At 38.0% G+C, this 19,137-nt stretch overlaps 1 protein-coding gene across 1 annotated transcript in view; it reads right to left on the minus strand.

Annotated features, from left to right (window-relative positions):
• Positions 1-17,412, minus strand: part of LOC107691717 (calcium/calmodulin-dependent protein kinase type IV-like) — a 45,830-nt gene extending 28,418 nt beyond the window's left edge. The window contains exons 1-2 of the mRNA XM_016490499.1: positions 17,338-17,412; positions 17,106-17,233 (exon numbers count right to left, since the gene is read on the minus strand). Of these exons, the coding sequence (XP_016345985.1) occupies positions 17,106-17,215 (110 nt within the window). The 5' untranslated portion in view covers positions 17,216-17,233; positions 17,338-17,412. The remainder of the gene's footprint in view (positions 1-17,105; positions 17,234-17,337) is intronic.
• Between the last annotated feature and the right edge of the window lie 1,725 nt (positions 17,413-19,137).

Genomic DNA, 19,137 nt, shown 5'->3' on the forward strand with positions numbered 1-19,137 from the left:
CCTGTCACGGCTAAGGAGGCCGTCTGTGAATCCTCGTCCTGCCCTGTCATGGCTATGGAGGCTGTCTGTGAACTCTCTGCCTGTCCTGTCACGGCTAAGGAGGCCGTTTGTGAACTCTCTGCCCGTCCTGTCACGGCCATAGAGGCCATCTGTGAACTCTCTGCGTGTCCAGTCATGGCTATGGAGGCCATTTATTAACTTTTGTCCTGTTTAGACCCAGCCAAGGAGGCTGCCTCTGAACTCTCAGCCTTGTCTATCACACCCAATGTTCTGTCTGTGTTGTCTGTCTTTGCTCTCTCTACGTTACAGTCTCTGCCATGGTACCTTTCATTTGGATCCGCACGTCTCACGTCTCGTTCGCCCCGTAACAGTAACAGTGCCGTATTGCCTCGCTATGGGGAAATGTCAAGTAGCTTTTAAGTTGCTAAGCTATTTTAAATGGTCAGAGCATCACTGACAAGTGTGCGTGTGTTTCTGTCTGTGTGTGTTTCTGTACTATGTGTGTACATTTGTATGGGAGAGAAAGTGAGAGAAATAGAGTATGTGCCTTCTGTACATAATAAAACATAACTTTGTGGCAAAAACATGGAAATAATTTGTAATTTTTATCCTATTGTTTGCTATATTTATTTGCTTGGTCACTGTCTTTCTGGGTTTTGGTTCTTTTACTGTTGTAGTCTATAAGGACCTGTGAAATAACTGAAATCGTTTGGCGAAATGATATTAACATAATGCAGTCAAGACCTGCCTGGAACTACTTTAGCTGTGCGATTCCCTGAAAATAATTGCACACCTTAGAACTTTTGTCAACCAATAAGATTTAAGCATTCAACAGCCCCGTAGTTTAAGTAAACAATAATTTACACTCGAATTATCAAAAAATGACTAAAATTAACACTGCAACAAGGTGTTGTATATTTTACATGTTAACATGAGATTGGTGTGATGGAATCTCTTGCTAACCTTGTTGTCTAATCAGAAAACCAACTGTATATTATCATACTCCTTGTGGTGCAATACATTTTGTTATTTTGATGCTATATAATTCTAAATTGACATCTGTGAATCCTAAACAGGATCAAACTGTAGTTAAGTATTGCTGTGGGTGGCATGGCCAGTCCTACTTAAACCTACAGAGCAGTGTTACACCTGGGCAACCATACCTCTTTAATTACATCCGTTTTCTTTCCCTACAGACCCTAGGCACCAAACCACTGATCTGATCCTCTATACATTACAATATACACAGTACCAAAACACAAAAGATTCAACCATTCAAGCTATTTAGATGAGCATTACTTTCCAAATGGTAACTACTGCCACACATTTAGCAATGTTTGCTAAGAAAAGTATTACTATTATTATGGCTCACACTTAGCATTAAGTATATTTTTCATATTTAGTATACTAAATAATACACATGTAACCTATGTTGCATCACTACTGCTACAACTATATCATCAGAGAATAATCAGCTAGTAAGCAACTGCATAAAAAAACTCTGTAGCAATGGATTAACAAATAGCTACTATAACTTGAAAGAAGCCAACTAGAAAAATGTGCCTCTTTGCAAACATTACAAAAACCAAAAACGTATCTATCCATAAACTAGTGGCAGTAAAACACTTTGAAAGTGTTGCAAAAGACACAAGAAGCAGCGTAATACCATTTTGCACAATGTTTTACCAATTAGCCTAGGCTGATAAATTGTCGGGCCGATTCAAAAAAGTTTTGACTCAGAAACATACCTAGCACATTTTAGTAAATGCACAGCGATGCCCTAGCAAGAGCCCACCACACCCTTGTTAAAACAAGTTGTTGTTTAGCTTTGTGAGCTTTCAATTTCTTAATATCTGATTCAGAATCAGATCACTTAATACGATATTTCACTGGCACAGGACCAGTACAATATGTTGGAAGAAAGCAACAGCCAGCAGTTACAAACAAGCATCTCAGCTGGAAAGTGTCCAGTGTGCAAATAAATGAAATTTGGGTGGACAGCTTGGCTAATGCAATTAAAGCGGAGAGGCCACCTCAGTGTCCAAGAACTAGCATCTGGGTACTCATTAGGAGACCGAGCCAGATCCACACAGCTATAGATCACCTCCCTCTCTCTCTATGCTGACCGAAAACTCCCACTGACTCTACATGTGAATAGACATCAGGAGAGTGTAGGAACCAGCTTATGGCTCCAATCTGCTCCACATAATCCCCATGCAGGTCCCAAAAATATTGATTTCAGTTGGTTATATAACCACATTTGAAAGTATCCATATACCTGCCAACATCAGCTGGCAATTAGCAAAGTATCTCTGTGCATAGAGAACCCTGTTTAGGCTTTCTCTGGATCCTTAGCACTTAGACTAATGTACTTGAGTAAAAAATACAGCCTAATGTACTGTGTTAATATGAAGGAATTTTCCATATTTATTTTTCACAAATGTTACACTACAATTTTTGAATTATGCATTGTATTGTGTTTTGTTTTAGAGTTGAAGGAAACGTCCATAAAATTAATGGAAATGGAGGAGGAGGGGGGGAGGGCTTGACTCATATGGATTTCTTTTATGATCTCTTTGGCACGTCAAAATTGAGCTATAATGGACTTTCAATGGAGAGATAGAAAACTTTCAAGCCTCTGATCTTTAGCCTGTGATTGGGACTCATAATGCTTCAGTTCATTTAATCATTAAAAGTTAATAAAACAACATGGAAGAAGGATCTATGTTAATGAGGATCCTTGACTTGCAAGGTGATGACAGGAAATGAACTGTCCACTTCTCCAGATGCTAAATATTACTCATAGACTCATTCAAAACACAACACACATAACCGTAATGCAAATATATAGATACCCAGGAATACCTTTGGTGACTAGTTGACTATACTTGACTTTAAATTAACTGCATTATACAACAGTTGCCTCATTCTATATGAGGTCTAATGCTATTTCATGCATTCTGATTTACACTGTTAAAGAGTTGGATTCTCATGCTAAACATGGCCAACGTTTAAAAAAAAATGAGCTGGACGTATAACAGTGTAACACCTTAAGGACCTTTGTGGTTGTTTTCATTTCATCCCTCATGTTCTTTGACCTAGGTTCTGTCTCCCCTTGATTGTGTCATTATGTTCAGATGTTTCTTGTCAATTATCCTCATTTACGTTCCCCATATAAGTTGCATTCTGTTCAGTGTTTGGTTGTCCGGTCTCGTCTATGGATACATCTGTATTTCCCTGGTGTGTGTGTGCTTGCTGTTTCCCTGCTGTTGATTACCCTTCTGTGGAGTATTAAAGACTGTATACCGTGATCTTCTTCGTCTTCATGCGTTCCCTCATGCACCACACCGTGACAGATGACCGGACCCTGAAAAAGTAAAGCGCCGTGTTTCCCCGCATTTTGTTTTTTTAGTTTTTGTCAGTTTTTGTTTTATTTATGGATGATCCTGCTGTCCTCGTCCTCCTGCTGGAGCAGGGGGATCGCTCTCTCGAGGACCACACCGAAGACTTTGTGTTTCTCGCTAACCTGACACACTACCCGGATAGCTGCCTCTGCTCATTTTATCAAGCTGGACTGAACACCTCCACACGAGTGCAGCTGTCCGGGGACGGTCCTCGAGAGAGATTTGCCGCCTTTGTTGAGTGGGTGCTGGTGTCCTGTGGATCGCTGCTCACCATGGACATTGTGGACGACGAAACCAGCCCCACTCTGGACCCAGAGCCCAGCCCACCATCACCCGTATTCGCGGAGCGTCAGCCCGAGCCCACCGCGGACGGACAGCCAAAGCCCATCACAACCCACGAGCCATCGCAAGAAGGAGCGACTGAGCTGGGGATCTACTGTCTGGCCAGGTGCGAGAGCCGGCTACATCACACGCGACAGTGGATGTAACAGTGGAGCATTAGGGGGCTGAGGAAAGCCCCGCCCACTGCACCACCGCTGAGGCTGAACTCCAGCCTCTGAGTCTCGGACTCCGCCTCGGCCCTTCGACCCAGTGGCTCCACCTCGGCTCCTAGCTCCCTTGTCTCCACCGTCGCCCGTTGGCCCACCAGCTCCACCGGGCTCCCTCGTCCCTCCGGCTCCGCCTTGGTCGGTCATTGACCCGCCATCGCCTCAGGACTCCGCTCCTCCGGGTGCGCCTTGTTGCTCCGTCCCACCGGCTCCGTTGGGCTCCTCCCTCCCTCCAGCTCCACCTTGGTCCTCAGTCGCTCTGGCTCCACTGCAGGCCTCCGGATCTCCGCCTCGGTCGCCAGAGCCCTCGGCTCCACCCTGGCCCTCCGGATCCTCCCCGTAGCCCTGGCTCATTGGCTCTCCGTCTCCGCCTCGGGCTCCTCCTCCACTTTCTCCACCTCTGTCGGTCGGCCCCCTGGAGTCGTCGGCCCTTCCTCCACCATGGCTCCTCCCTCCGTCGGCTTCACCGTGGGCCGCCATCATGGCTGTGGCCTGGGTCCCGCCTGGCTCCTCCTCCTGCTCCGGTTCCCTCTTGTCGTCACCCTGGCTCCTCTCGCCATCATCACCGCCCTGGATTCTGTTTATCATCCTCCTCCCGTTCATCCGGCCACCTCCTGAACCTCTTCCTGCCTGTTTGTACCAATCTTTTGCCATCCCTCCGTCTCCTTCCTTTTCTACGGCGCAGGGTTGCGCCTTCCGGGAGGGGGGCGAAATGTAACACCTTATGGACTTTTGTGGTTGTTTTCATTTCATCCCTCATGTTCTTTGACCTAGGTTCTGTCTCCCCTTGATTGTGTCATTATGTTCAGGTGTTTCTTGTCAATTATCCTCATTTACGTTCCCCATATAAGTTGCATTCTGTTCAGTGTTTGGTTGTCCGGTTTCATCTATGGATACGTCTGTATTACCCTGGTGTGTGTGTGCTTGCTGTTTCCCTGCTGTGGATTACCCTTCTGTGGAGTATTAAAGACTGTATATCGTGATCTTCTTCGTCTTCGTGCGTTCCCTCATGCACCACACAGTGACAAACAGAGTATATCTGACCCAAATGCACTCCTTCAGGGTTCGTATAAGTTTCTGAATTTTTTTTCGAGTATGGCCCTGTATGACGTTACAAAGGGCGGACTTCCTTGTATGGGCACTTCTCCCGGAAGACACACACACATCAACCAGAGTGAGAGCGAAAGCACACCCATCAACACGCTTCATTCGGGTTTCGGAAGTCTTCGGCAGCACTGAACAGGACTTACTCGAGAAGAATTTCATTTTGTTTTTAGAGTTCGAAATCAACAGTCACCAAAGAAGTGTGTTTTTGGTTGTAAGGGAAAGGTAACCTTGTTCAGCTTCCCAAAGAACCCAGCGTTAAGAGAATAGTGGATGCAGTTTGTTTCACTGGGGCAGCAACGGAGTTGTGCAAGTGTGTTTGTTTGTTCCCGGCATTTCGGTGACGAATGTTTTCTAAACAAATTAAATTTGTCAGTAAAGTTTGAAAGTTTTTGTTCCTGTATTATTTATATCAATGCCACAGCTTGCAGACAATCGTTACGCAAAAGCTGAGCTTGCTTGTGACTCTTTAGCTCCTCCTATGGCACGCCTCCAGGAGCTTGACTGTTTTCGGCAAGAAGCGGTACAGCTGTATCTGTCTTTTATAAATCTGATAAAACTAAAGACTCTTCAAAAATATGAAGGATGCAATACTACTCTATAGGTACTCAAGATTGACATGACAAACAACAAACTGTGTGTGTTATGTCCCCTTTAAAATAACATTTAATGAAAAATTAATAAAGAACTTTTTTTTTTTGGTAGAATATGCTAAATAATACCAGGAACGTGTTTAAAAAGTTAAATAGGGTCAATTTGGTTTCATTTTGTCAATGACACAGTATCGATGGAACAAGATAATCCAGGATTACGGTGACCCAGGGTTATTTTTTTTATATTTTTTATTTACTTATTTTATCTCACTTTATTTATTTTTAAGTCCTTTATCTTCAATTTCATGCAAAAATCTTTTTCACAGGATAAATGATTAGTTGAGATCTTAATAAATCCTCCACTGATAAGTCACTCTCTTTATTAATGAAGTCAACCTCCTTCTATTGTAGCATTCACTCCTTGAAATGAGATGATAGAGGGATTTCCATCTCATTACCTCCCAACTGGACTATTTAGCATTGTTTGATTAACCACTTGCATGAGATTAGAGGCATTTAATTTTAAGGTGATTAGGCTGTTTTGTAACAGAGTTGCCCAGGAGCAATAGCTAATTTGGAAAATGCAGTTTACAACTAAATTACAAAAAAAAATAAGGTATTTTGTGGCAGTCACTACTAGCACAAAACCTAAAGGAACCTAAACAGCTGACAACTGACGATAGCATTGAAAAATAGCAGAACTGAAGTGTGCTTAATTGTTCTGAATGTGCATAATCTTACATGTATATTTTTTTTAAGAAAAGAGAATAATATTTTAAAGAAAAGAGAAGTAATTATAAAATCACATGTAAAGATGTATATAAGTCCTAAGTGGCTCAAAAAGTGGCACTCTAAATTTCAGTCTAAACTCACTCTAAACTGCATATGATATAAATTTAAATTATAATAATAAATTTTCATTTAATTGCAGTTAAAATGCTATTAAGTGTCCGAAACATTTATTTCAGTTCACATTTAAATATTATTTTAAAGTATATTATTTTCATAATAATCACTCTTTTAAAAAGGTCACAAGAGACTTGCAGCAAAACGTTTGACTATCAGCATGAAGTCTGGTTCACATTCCAACATATTCTAGCCAAGAACCTCCCACGAGTTGTAGCAGCCTGAGAACTTGTAAGCATAACTTGTTTCCTGGGTGAATTGATAAAACCTTGTACACTTTGACTTCTGTAAATTGAAAAAAGCCTGCAAATTAGATTTGAGCTTTCTGTTTTAAGATGGTCTACAAACTCTCATTGGGTGACCTGTCAGAGGCGCAGAGAGATCCATCAGCCAGATTCACCAAGCCAGAACTTACAAATCTTGTTCCAGGAAAAAAAAGATGAAATAACCTGCTGAAACAATGAACTGTAGTGCACTCCTTTTGAAAGCAAACAGGATGGCAGATGGGAGCTCTTCCTATTATAAACCTCAATCACTATTAACAGCTCAAAATCAACCAATATTCATCATATTAATAATATCACATTGTGAATGAGAGATAAATACACAGAGGGCAAAACGACTACATCCAGCAGCTACAGCAGATTATTACGAAACACATATGAGGTGATGATGATTACTCTCAGGGGGCCTTAAAGGGATTTTTCACCCAAAAATGAAAATGCTGTCATTATTTACTCACCCTCATGTCGTTCTAAACCCGTAAGACCTCCGTTCATCTTCAGAACACAAATTAAGATATTTTTGATGCATTCTGACAGCTCTCTGACCCTCCCATAGACAGCAAGGGTCCTTACACGATCAAGGTCCAGAAATGTAGCAAGGACATTGGTAAAATAATCCATGTGACATCAGGGGTTCACCCGTAATTTTACGAAGCTATGAGAATACTTTCTGAGCGCAAAAGAAAAAAAAACGACTTTATTCAACAATTCGTCTCCACCCTGGTGCCATTTTGGAGAGTATCCACTGAACGTAAATTGCCTATGCTGTTTTGTGTCAGCTGTGCCACACGGATACGCTGTTTACGTCGTTTACGCTTTGATTTGAACGAAAACAACATTTCCGCATGACGCAGCTGACACAAAACAGCATACGCTGTTTGCGTTCAGTGGATACTCTCCAAAATGGCGCTAGGGTGACACGGAGGAGACGAATTGTTGAATAAAGTCGTGTTTTTTTTTCTTTTGTGCACAAAAAGTATTCTCGTAGCTTTGTAAAATTACGGTTGAACCCCTGATGTCACATGGATTATTTTACTGATGTCCTTGCTATGTTTCTGGGCCTTGATCGTGTAAGGACCCTTGCTGTCTATGGGAGGGTCAGAGAGCTCTCAGATTCCATCAAAAATATCTTAATTTGTGTTCCGTAGATGAACGAAGGTCTTACGGGATTTGAACGACAAGAGGGTGAGTAATTAAGGACAACATTTTCATTATTGGGTGAACTATCCCTTTAATTATCAAATCTGTCCACAGACTTGCACACTACAGCACTATATGTAGATGTGTCCGACATGATTGCCATTTTCAGATCATTTGCAAAATGTGATAACATGTAATGGTATGATTCTCACATGGAACTCTTGACATGTCCAGGCAACAAGTCAGGCTATGACTGAGAGAAAAAAAAAAGCTTTATGACAATTTTCAGAAGTAGGGTGACCAGATGTCCCATTTTACCCAAGACAGTTCTGGTTTCACAAGTTGTGTCCTTGTCCTTCGAATTTAAATTCAAAGGCCAAAAACTAATAATGTGTTGTAACTTCTCATACCTCCCCAAACGTTTTTGTCTACTGAACAAGTAATTTTTCAAATCATTGAACAACACATTCTTATGTTCATGGTTCTTTGATATTGGTTAATGGTCACATGACATGCAGGTTAAATATTTCAGAATTTTTTGTTTTATTTTGTTTGTTTGTATTTTTAAATTATTTTAAGAATGATTTATAATCATAACATTTGGTGTTTACAGACAAGTCTTAAAGGAGACCAAATCTAAGCATTTCTAAAAGAGGGTCAGAATGAGGGTGTTTTGCAAAAACAAAGTTCTGGCATGAAACTCTAGATGACGCAGTCTGATAGATCTAACTCAATATGACATAATGACATCATTGTCACATGTCACAGCTGATTGGTTCTCTCCTGTATCGGTAGCCAATGAGCTCGCTGCTCAACATTCAGATATTTGGCTAATGCTTGCTGTAGCAGTTGCAGTGCACTTGCACACAGAAACCCTTCACCTTCCCCAGTTCCACCTGTATAGATCTGCTATTGGGTGATCATGTATGCTATGGGGGTTATTCATATATGTTATACCTGCAGCAGCAGTATTTCTTACATGCTCACAGCAGCATGTTATGGATGTATTGGCAGTAGCAAGTCTCGGTATTTGCTCTGCAGCAGCAGCAGATCTGTTCCGCCAAGACCAAATACATTAACATTGTAATGTACATTACCATGCCAATCCCTCCGAGAGTTGTCATGACAGAAATCTTGTTTTGAATCTTGTTTTGCAAATATATGACTGTTTTACCATTATAAGTGAATCTCATGGATAATAATAACAAAAGTGAACATATATTAAATTGTATATTTAAAAAAAACATGTTAAATGGTAAATATATTGAATTTAAAAACATTTAAAAAATAATAAAAAAGGCATGTGATGACCCCTCTAATTTTGTTTATAAAATGGATAGTTCCAGTCCTGAACGCTGACTGGTTAATGAAGCATTGCAGTCATGATAAAATACACCACATAGCTAGGACTATATTCACAATATAGCAAAACCTCTCATATGTTATTGCTTAAATAAGACTGTTTCAATTTCTTCCACTGAATTCAATTGCATTCAATTGCAACAATTCCATGCAAAAGGTTTGCAATCGTAAAGATATTGTGTGGATTAATGTAATCTTGATCTAACTGTAGTGCTGATAGCATATGACTGTAAATAATGTTTTGGATAAATGTGGCTCTCTCACTGTAACCGCATCCATCAAATGGATTCTTAACAGTAGCGTTCTTGTGCACTTAATGCACAGCTGAGTCAGTCTGGAAGTGTGTGTTACACAAGCTGCTCCTGTTTCTGTTTTCTACTTTCTGAGCATTATATAATCACAGCAGAGACTGAGAGAGAGAGTGAGTGAGTTTGAGAGGGAGGAAGACTAGCTCTCTGGGGAGTGTGGTAGGCTTCATTATTCAGCTCGCGCTGCCTTCTTCAGGACCTGGGCGGTTTGCATCTGGCCCCATTTTACAAGAGTCCAGCATCTATGCCCATGCACTCCAAAATGACTGGCCAACTATGAGCTGATAATGCTAATGTATGAACTTCTTTAAACCTCTATTCATGGCATTATTTGTTTCAGATCCATGTTAGAGATTGATTGATTGAAGCACAAATATTACTAAAGGAATAGTTCAGCCAGAATTACAAATTCTGACTGAGTAAACATAATTTACTCACCCTCTTGTTGTTCCAAACCTGTACGAAGTTCTGGTAACACTTTAGTATAGCGACCAATTCTCACTATTAACTAGTTGCTTTTTAGCATGCCTATCAGTAACATATTGGCTGTTTATTAGTACTTATAAAGCACATAATCTGCATGACCATATTCTACATCCCTAATCCTACCCAATACCTACCTTACTAACTATTCGTAAGCAGCAAAATAGTTTATTGAGGCAAAAGTCATAGTTAAAGGTTTGTTAATAGCGAGAATTGGAGCTTAAAATAAAGTGTAATCGCATTTCTTTATTCTGTACTCTGTATTTTTACTATTGTTGTTGCTGTTGTTGTTTTTCATGTTATTGTTTATTTATTTATTTTATTTTATTTAATATTATTATTGTTATTATTATTATTATTTATTAATTTATTTATTTTTTGCTCATACAAATAATTAATGTCAATGGGTTGCAATGTAAAGTTGTTAAACTAAAACTAGAACTATTATCAATTATTTCAAATAATAATAAAAAAAATAATTTTAGTTGGAAAACTTAAAGGGATAGTTCACCCAAAAATGAAAAGTTGATGTTTATCTGATTACCCCCAAGGCATCCAAGATGTAGGTGACTTTGTTTCTTCAGTAGAACACAAACGAAGATTTTTAACTCAAACCGAGTTGATCTTTGAGGACATTCTTTCTTATGAAATTCAAACTATCCCTGTTCTCAGACTCTGTCCTTTTGCAAACATGAATGACTGATGTGGTGAGACAGTGACAGCTCTGACAATGAGATTGTGATCAGTATGTCCTGACTGAAGGTCCACTGGGGAGCTGAAACGTCTCGCCTCTAATCTGACACTGTGCTTTTCTGTCAGTTGGCAGGAAGCAGCCATCGCGGGCACAAAGAGGCTCATAACTGCTACAAAACCTCTGAAACACCCTCACAAAACACGTACACGCATCCCATCAAGCCATCTGATAAAAGTCACATCTGTAGAGCAAAACACACAGCGAGAGGAGACACCAGCTACAGTAGCCAGTAGGGATGTGTACTGTCAGCACAGCCACTGAAATATCAAAACTAAAAATGAGAAACAAAAAGAAAACTAGTTGACCTCACTTTCTTTGTGTTTCCATTGTGAACACTGACTGTACTAGTCAATAAATGTATGCTCAAAAAATGTCTTGACAGGTGACAGGTGTCATAAGGCAAGCTGAACGTTATAGCATAACATGTTTAAAAGCATTATTTTGACCTTATCTGTAATTTAATAAATAGTAACTTTATGGTTATTTTTATTATTAAATAGTGCGTTGTACTCCTGAATAGATATAAACTTATTATATCATGTTTTTAACAGTAAGAAATAAACACATCAAATTTGTTGTTCACCACTACTTCCTTGCCAAGTATTTATGTTCATAAACAGTTTATATACATGTTAATCTTTCGAGGGATTTTTTCATCACCATCTTCTTTACCTTGCAAAAAGGTTGTTTGGCCCTATGTTCTGTTAAGCTGCTTTGGAACAATATTTATAGTGAAAATACTATACAAAAAAGATTATTAATTTAATGTAATTATTTTATTATGAATTAATTTTATATATTTATTTAATTATTAATTTAATACCAAAATACATATTTTCCTCATAATATTTTAATAATCTGTTTTGGCTTTAGTATTAGAACAAAAAGTAAATTGTTTATTAATATTGTTCTTATATAGTATAAATAAGTTTTTATGCATAAAATCTGCATTTAAATTCAAGGAAAGGGGTCTTTTGCAAGGGGATCATCATATTTGGTGGTCCTTGGCATTTATAAACCCCATCGCAGAAATTTATATATTTTTAACGTTTTCTTAAAGGGATAGTTCACCCAAAAAAGAACACAAATGAAGATTTTTAACTCAAACCGTTGCAGTCTGTCAGTCATATAATGGCAGTCTATGGGCTCCACGGCTTTGAGAGTCAAAAAAACATACACAGACAAAACCAAATTAAACCCTGCGGCTCGTGACTATACATTGAGGTCTTAAGACACGAAACGATTGGTCTGTGCAAGAAACTGAATAGTATTTATATCCTTTTTTACCTCTGATCCACTGCAATGTCCAACTGTCCTGAGCGCGTTCAAAACATCCGGCGCGTGACGTCTAATAAATAAGGTTGGGCAAAAAATTCCACGTTGTCTGATGATATATCAAAATCGTCTTCCGTTGTGATGACCAGTACTTTTAAATATCTTTAGATCATCGCAGTGCCAGTGAACACGTCCACAATCTCTCTGCACTGTGTAAATAATGAGTGACGTATATGCGCGACAGATCGCTTCCGCACATGCATCTACTATCATAGATATGTATAGATGCCCTATTCGACCGCTCCAGATACGTTGACGTGTCCGCCATTTTGGAACGTATCGCGGCCCATAGAAACAGTCACTAATGAGGCATCTACTTATATATATCTATGTCTACATATATATATAAGTAGATTCTCGCGGCCCATAGAAACAGTCACTAATTAGGCATTTACTTATATATATCTATGTCTACTATGCCAGAGCATGTACACGCATCATGCGGATGTTGTGAACGCGCTCAGACATTGCGGTGGATCAGAGATAAAAAATTATATAAATACTGTTCAGTTTCTTGCACAGACCGATCATCTATAAGACTGATAGACTGCAACGGTTCGAGTTAAAAATCTTTGTTTGTGTTCTACTGAAGAAAAAAGTCACCTACATCTTGGATGCCCTGGGGGTAAGCAGAGGTGTATAAATCACATTGGTTATGCTTGTGTGCCTGTCTGCTTTTCGGTAAGCTGGTTTAAACGCTCTCAATCAGTGCGGTGAAAACAACAGGGTTTATCTATTTTCACAGGCTTGTTTGGATTTCTAATAGATATAGATAAGATATTTATTTAGATATAGTATTTGAAAGTTCACTTTTAAAAACACTAGCAAATGTCAGAATTAAGATCCATTTTTCATAATGCACATTATAATGGTGTCTGTGTGTCTGTTTATTTTTTATAATTGTCTTTATTTTTTATTTTATTTTTAATTTACTTAATTTAATTTACAAAATAAAATAGAATTTTAATTTTGGCTATTTATTGGTTACCTGCTGTAACAAAAATAATTATCAGCTTAGTGATAGCAGTGTTAAATAAAACTAGTAAAAGTCATTTTTTGTTAATTGAAATAACACTGAAATAAAATAAAATATAAAGATAAGGAACAAAATTATTTATGAAACTTACATGATAATTAGAAATGTTGCCTTGGCAACTAACTGAAATAAATACATTTAAGTTGAAGTAAAATTACTACAATTAAAACTGAAATAATATAAAATAATATACATAAAGCACAAAGCAAAAATACTAACTAGCATAATTACAAAAACATATCAAAATTAAGACTGAAAATATTACAAAAGCTCATTCCAAATATTAATATATTAATAAAGATTCTTCAAAATATATTTTTCTTTCTCTTCAATTTTCATTTTTGTGGTGAACTATCCCTTTAAGTCCAACATCACTGTTACTTAGGGCCACGAGTTTCAACAAACTCATAACCGTAATATTAAACTTTGCCACAAGCTCAAAACCATTTACGCCAAAAAAAAAAAAGATAGTTTAAGATCAGACTTACTGTTTTCAACTAGCAGACCAAATTTAAAACAAAAATTACTATCAATTACATGCACTGAGGAACCCGGGCCATACCTAGAGAGACCAGAATATCATAAAGATTTGTAGTGGGCTCTTTAGACCAGTAAGTAACCACTTATTGCAAGCCTCTAACAACCATCCAGGACACCCTAGCAAACACAGAAATTGCAAAACACAACACCTTGGCATACACAAAAGGTCCCAAAAGGACTATAGTGCTATGGTATTCTCAGAACATTGGAGTACCATGCAAATATCATGGTATGTTCATTATCTGATATCATTACTGTAGTATGTTACTGCCACAGTGCTGTTTTGCCCTGGAAACCACCCACAACGCAATAGCATCTTGCCAGTGTTTCTGCACAGGCAAGAACCACTCACATTTTTCCAGCAAATGTAGAAATCTGAGTTCATTTTGTAATGCTGTGCCTCAGCGCTGTCCGGTAAGTAATCACATCAACAGATATATTACACCCCCGTCAGCACAGATGCAAGTGATTTATTTTATTCCAAGATTAATTGCATTAACTGAATTTATCTTTAAGTGCCTGCAGATACACATCACTCTCAGCTGAGCGGATGGCAAAGTTGATTGGTCTTGCTTCCGCAGGCTGTACCAGCTCCATATGCGGGTGTTGTGCTCTAATTCGTTCATGCGCTGGGTTTCCGTTCCTCAAATTAGACACCTTGATTGCGATTGTTCAGCATCTGCCATAAAACTTCACAAGCTAACAAACAGCTTTATAATGAGGCCTTGTTCATTTTTACCAAATGTCATTTTTACTCTCTAAAAAACATGAGAAATGAAACAAAAGGTTTTTGTAGGATACATGCTGTATTTTCATTCAGTGGAAAGATATTGTTTTACTATACAATTTATCCAGGAAAACACAGTAAGCACCCTAAATAAGCATCCAATCTGTGTTAGACTTTGGCCCAGGTCTCTCTGAGCACCAAGAAAGTACAGACTGTAACTCTCATCTTGGCTGATATAGTTGTGTGGGGCAGCCATTGTTAGAGAGGCAAACAATTTATGGGCATTCAGCAACAATTCATGGCCCACCCGTCACAGATCGATGAACGTTCCCCCTCCTACGCACCATGCTGTGCCCAGTCTGGAGATGCTGAAACACCACAATCTGATTATCTAAGACAATTTAGGTTCAGCACGAACACAAAATCTTGCATGTCAGTTATTTAAAAAAGCCAAAAAAGCCAGAAAGTCATGATATACCATTTAATATCATCACACACTCTTAAAAATAAAGGTTCCAAAAGAAGGGTTTTGCAGCAGTGCCATAGAAGAACCATTTTGGGTTCTTAAAAGAACCATTTTTTCTTAGTGTAAAGAACATTTGAATAATCTAAAGAACTTTTTTTGTACTCTAAAGAACCTTATGAGCAGTGGAACCTTTCGTGATGTTAGACGTTAAAGGTTCTTCATGGAACCCTCAATGCCATTAAAGAACCTTTATTTTTGAGAGAGCATTGGAGCAGTAACAAAAACAATAGCTACTCTACAGCACTATTGTGTCTGAACAGCTAGCATCTTGTCATATATGTTGTTATTTAAACCTGTTTCCAAGATCTCATTAACAAAAAGTACTATGATTTAACCATGATTTTTGGACATGCACCATGGCAATATTATTGTTTTATGTGTATTATGGATATACCATGTAAATATCAACTTACATGAATATGAAGTAACAAGAGTCACACTTTTCAGACTGTTTTTATAAAATATGCATAAATAATAGTCAAATACATTTGCCTAAAATCTGCCTAATATCTTAAAAGCATTTATTTGCACAAAAGAGAAAGAAATACAAATAAAAACTCATGTTTCTAGGCTTAAGCAAGTGGTTTATGCATCTTGTCCTAGATTGCTTGCCAAACAAAGTGCACTATGAAGTTCTGCTGATTTAATGATACTGCCAAATGTTTCAGACTCTGTGTCCTGGTAACACTTTGTACTTTGAGGATGTCCTTTCCTATTACACTTATTGCCTGGTGACAAATGACTAGGTGCCAATGTAAACACCACTCAGGTTTAGACTAATGACACCTGTCTTAGACTAATGAGACTTTTTTCTAATGATGTAACACTTCCCATGAGTCTCGTAGAAATATTTAAACAGACTGCAAACGTCTGACTCGTATACAGGAATTCATAATGATGTTGGTCATAATTGCCCTGCTTGAGAAAGAAGAGAATTTGTGTTAAATCCAGCTATCCTAAATATCCAGATCCCTAACCAAATATAGAGAATAGCAAAAGCCTATAGTGTATATGAGTAAAAGACTATGTAGTAAAATATAATAACATAAAATATTTCTGCAGAATTAGATTCAATTTAAATAGTTTTTGTTTTCCCAATTTTAAAATAGCACTTTTCATTAAAAAATACAAATTGGTGTTCCATTGTCCAAAATTAGAGACATCCAAACTGAACTCAATTTTAATGTTAACTACATTGGTCCAGATCAACCCTGTTACCAAAAACAATTTGATAAAAAATATATGCAAATTAATATTTCTTTAACATTTCAAATTTAAATAAGTATCAAATAGCTTAAAAAACATAACTGACCATGACAGCAAGTGACAGCAATCTTTTGGCTAAATCATCCCATTCTTAATCCACAAATATGGAACAAATCAGTAGCTCATTTTTTAAAGCAACAAAGGCACAAATCCCTCTGAAAATAGGGAGTACTTTTAAATATGTTATATTCTTGTCTTGTTCATTTTTACACAACTTTTTATTGCTGACTGTATATGGGAAGCTCAATCCAAGGGAAAGTGTCAATAAACTAACATTATAGCTGTACCATCGATACCTATAAACTAACATTTCCAAAGTAGATGGTCACTGTGACAGCTAAATGTAGACTAAATCATCTCAGTTGATTAAATAACTTCCAAGAATATGGCACAAATTGGTGTCTGAATAAACACAAATCCCATATTCTTTGGAGTGACAACTGTTAGAGATGGGTACTAATATCATACATTTAACACACATTTTAGTGTTGACTATCTTGGTCAAGCTCAACCCTGTTACCAAATAAATATTAATAACACGCTCTTTTATTTACTAATATAAAACTACTATTTATAGGAAACATAAGTTAATTAATAACTATAACCAACATTTGGTCTCATACCCTTCGGCCACTACAGCGTTATATCTTAAATTAGGCGAAATCTGCAACCCTGTTACATATTGTGGTGTCGGGCTATTTTGTTGGAGGTCCAAGCAGTGAACGTCGTCTTCAACAAGCGTTTGAAAAGCTGCTTATGCACATAGGCTACTGCTGCACTTCCACTTACCGTCCCAATTCAGACTCCAGCTCATAGAAGTCCGCCAGCGTCTCTTTCTTGGATCCGTCGATCCAGTATTCAGCAGCTGCTCTAGAGGCGGGCATTGTCACTTTCAGCATCTCCAGCGCTTCAGTTCACTGTCAGCGGAGCGAAACAACATCACCAAATGACAGAAGAAAACGGGACACACAGTCTGGAGAGGCAAACAACATACATCTTTGTGGAAAGAGTTTCGCATTACCTGTAATCTGTGTTGGGTGGCGTGTATGTGTAGCGTCAGTCGATCGCGGTTGTCATGTCGCTCTCTGAACGGACTGAGCGCGGCTTCCACTGGGTCTTAAATACTGTCGACTATGTAGGGCGCTGATTTTCTGTCTGTGTGATTTACCTGGATTCAGTGAACGTCACATATTAGCCTACATAACAATACTCCGATATATTTTTGGCAGCTGCATTACTGCTAGATATCATTATGGCAAATGATAGATATATTTCAAGACATAGCTGGATTTCATCCATTTCCTTCATTAATGAAAGCCACCATACTGTCAATAACACATTACTGACACACTGTAAAACAACTAGCTGGGTCAATCTAAGTCTGTCATGAAATTCGGGGTCATATTTCGCCCAAAATTCGAGATTCGAGGATTTGATCTCCCTTATTAAGGCTTTAATCCGACAAAGGTAGGCCTAGTAAAAACAAATTGGTAGGCTACATGTATTCTTTCTTTCTGTCTTTCTGTCTTTCTTTCTTTCTTTCTTTCTTTCTTTCTTTCTTTCTTTCTTTCTTTCTTTCGTTGTGCATTTTGAAACGTTTGCAGGTGCAGGAACTATAACCAGGAACTATAAAAGAGGGCGCTAAATAGGCCCACAGATAGGCTATGTGTGTGTGTGTGTGTGTGTGGACCTATATATATATATATATATATATATATATATATATATAATGTGTGTGTGTGCATGTTTATTTGGTTTATGAGGACACAAATTTGTATAATGACATGGGTATGACCTGGGTATTACAACCAGAAGGAGATTTATTAGGACATTTTCAGTGTCCCCGTGATTCAAAAGGCTTATACATCATTCAGAATGAGTTTTTTTTTAAATCTAAAAATGCACAAAGTTTCCTGTGATGGGTAGGTTTTAGGTGTAGGGTTGATTCCAAAATCAGAAATCAGATTCCAAAAATTAAATACTTGTAATTTGAATTAAAATACTCGTACTCAGACTACAATTAGGTACTTTTTTTTATTTTGTATTCTTTACGAAGCCCAGTTTTGGAAACCTTGACATAATATAATTGACTAATTACTAACTAAATAAACAGATGAATACACGGCCCAAAATAAAAAATAAATTAAGAAATTTGGCATAAAGCAAAATACGATTTTGACAAAGATTCAAAGGACTAAATAGTATTATTTTTCTATGGACATTAATCACGGTAATAAAATCTACTATTTAAATGCGGGTCAAAATGTATATTGTATTAATATTTGTTGTTCCTTTTATTTTCTATCTATCTATCTATCTATCTATCTATCTAATCTATTTTTAAGAAGCCTGTATAACATTTATATCTATTTTAGTAGATTATATCAAAGTACCATGGCTATCTGATACCAAGTACTTTTTAAAAGTGCTGTTTGAAGTTGTTCTGAAACACCAGACTGTTTTATTGAAATGTTTACCCCAGAGTCAGACCTCTGATGCATGTACTTCAGGATGACATCAATTCTCTTACCAGGTTTGACTTAATGTGCATTGAGGATCTTTTTCTTACATTTTTCAAATATGCCACTTTCAATGACGATTTCAATGTGCTAAGAGGAAGAAATCACCCACACTGAGTCCAGATCTGTACTGGCCTGTATGACTGGTCATCCTTTAAAGCTCAAGCAGTGCAGGAGTGTTCTGGGCTCCCACACAGAGAGACCCATCTGTTCAGTATCTGCTCAACGCAAAACAACCACAATCCCAGCTAACCAACAGCATCCCTCTTATCTCACATTCACATCTTTGATGCTCAAAAAAA

This window comes from Sinocyclocheilus anshuiensis, unplaced genomic scaffold, assembly GCF_001515605.1.
Source record: "Sinocyclocheilus anshuiensis isolate Anshui unplaced genomic scaffold, SAMN03320099.WGS_v1.1 scaffold246, whole genome shotgun sequence".
In the NCBI taxonomy this organism is placed as follows: domain Eukaryota; kingdom Metazoa; phylum Chordata; class Actinopteri; order Cypriniformes; family Cyprinidae; genus Sinocyclocheilus; species Sinocyclocheilus anshuiensis.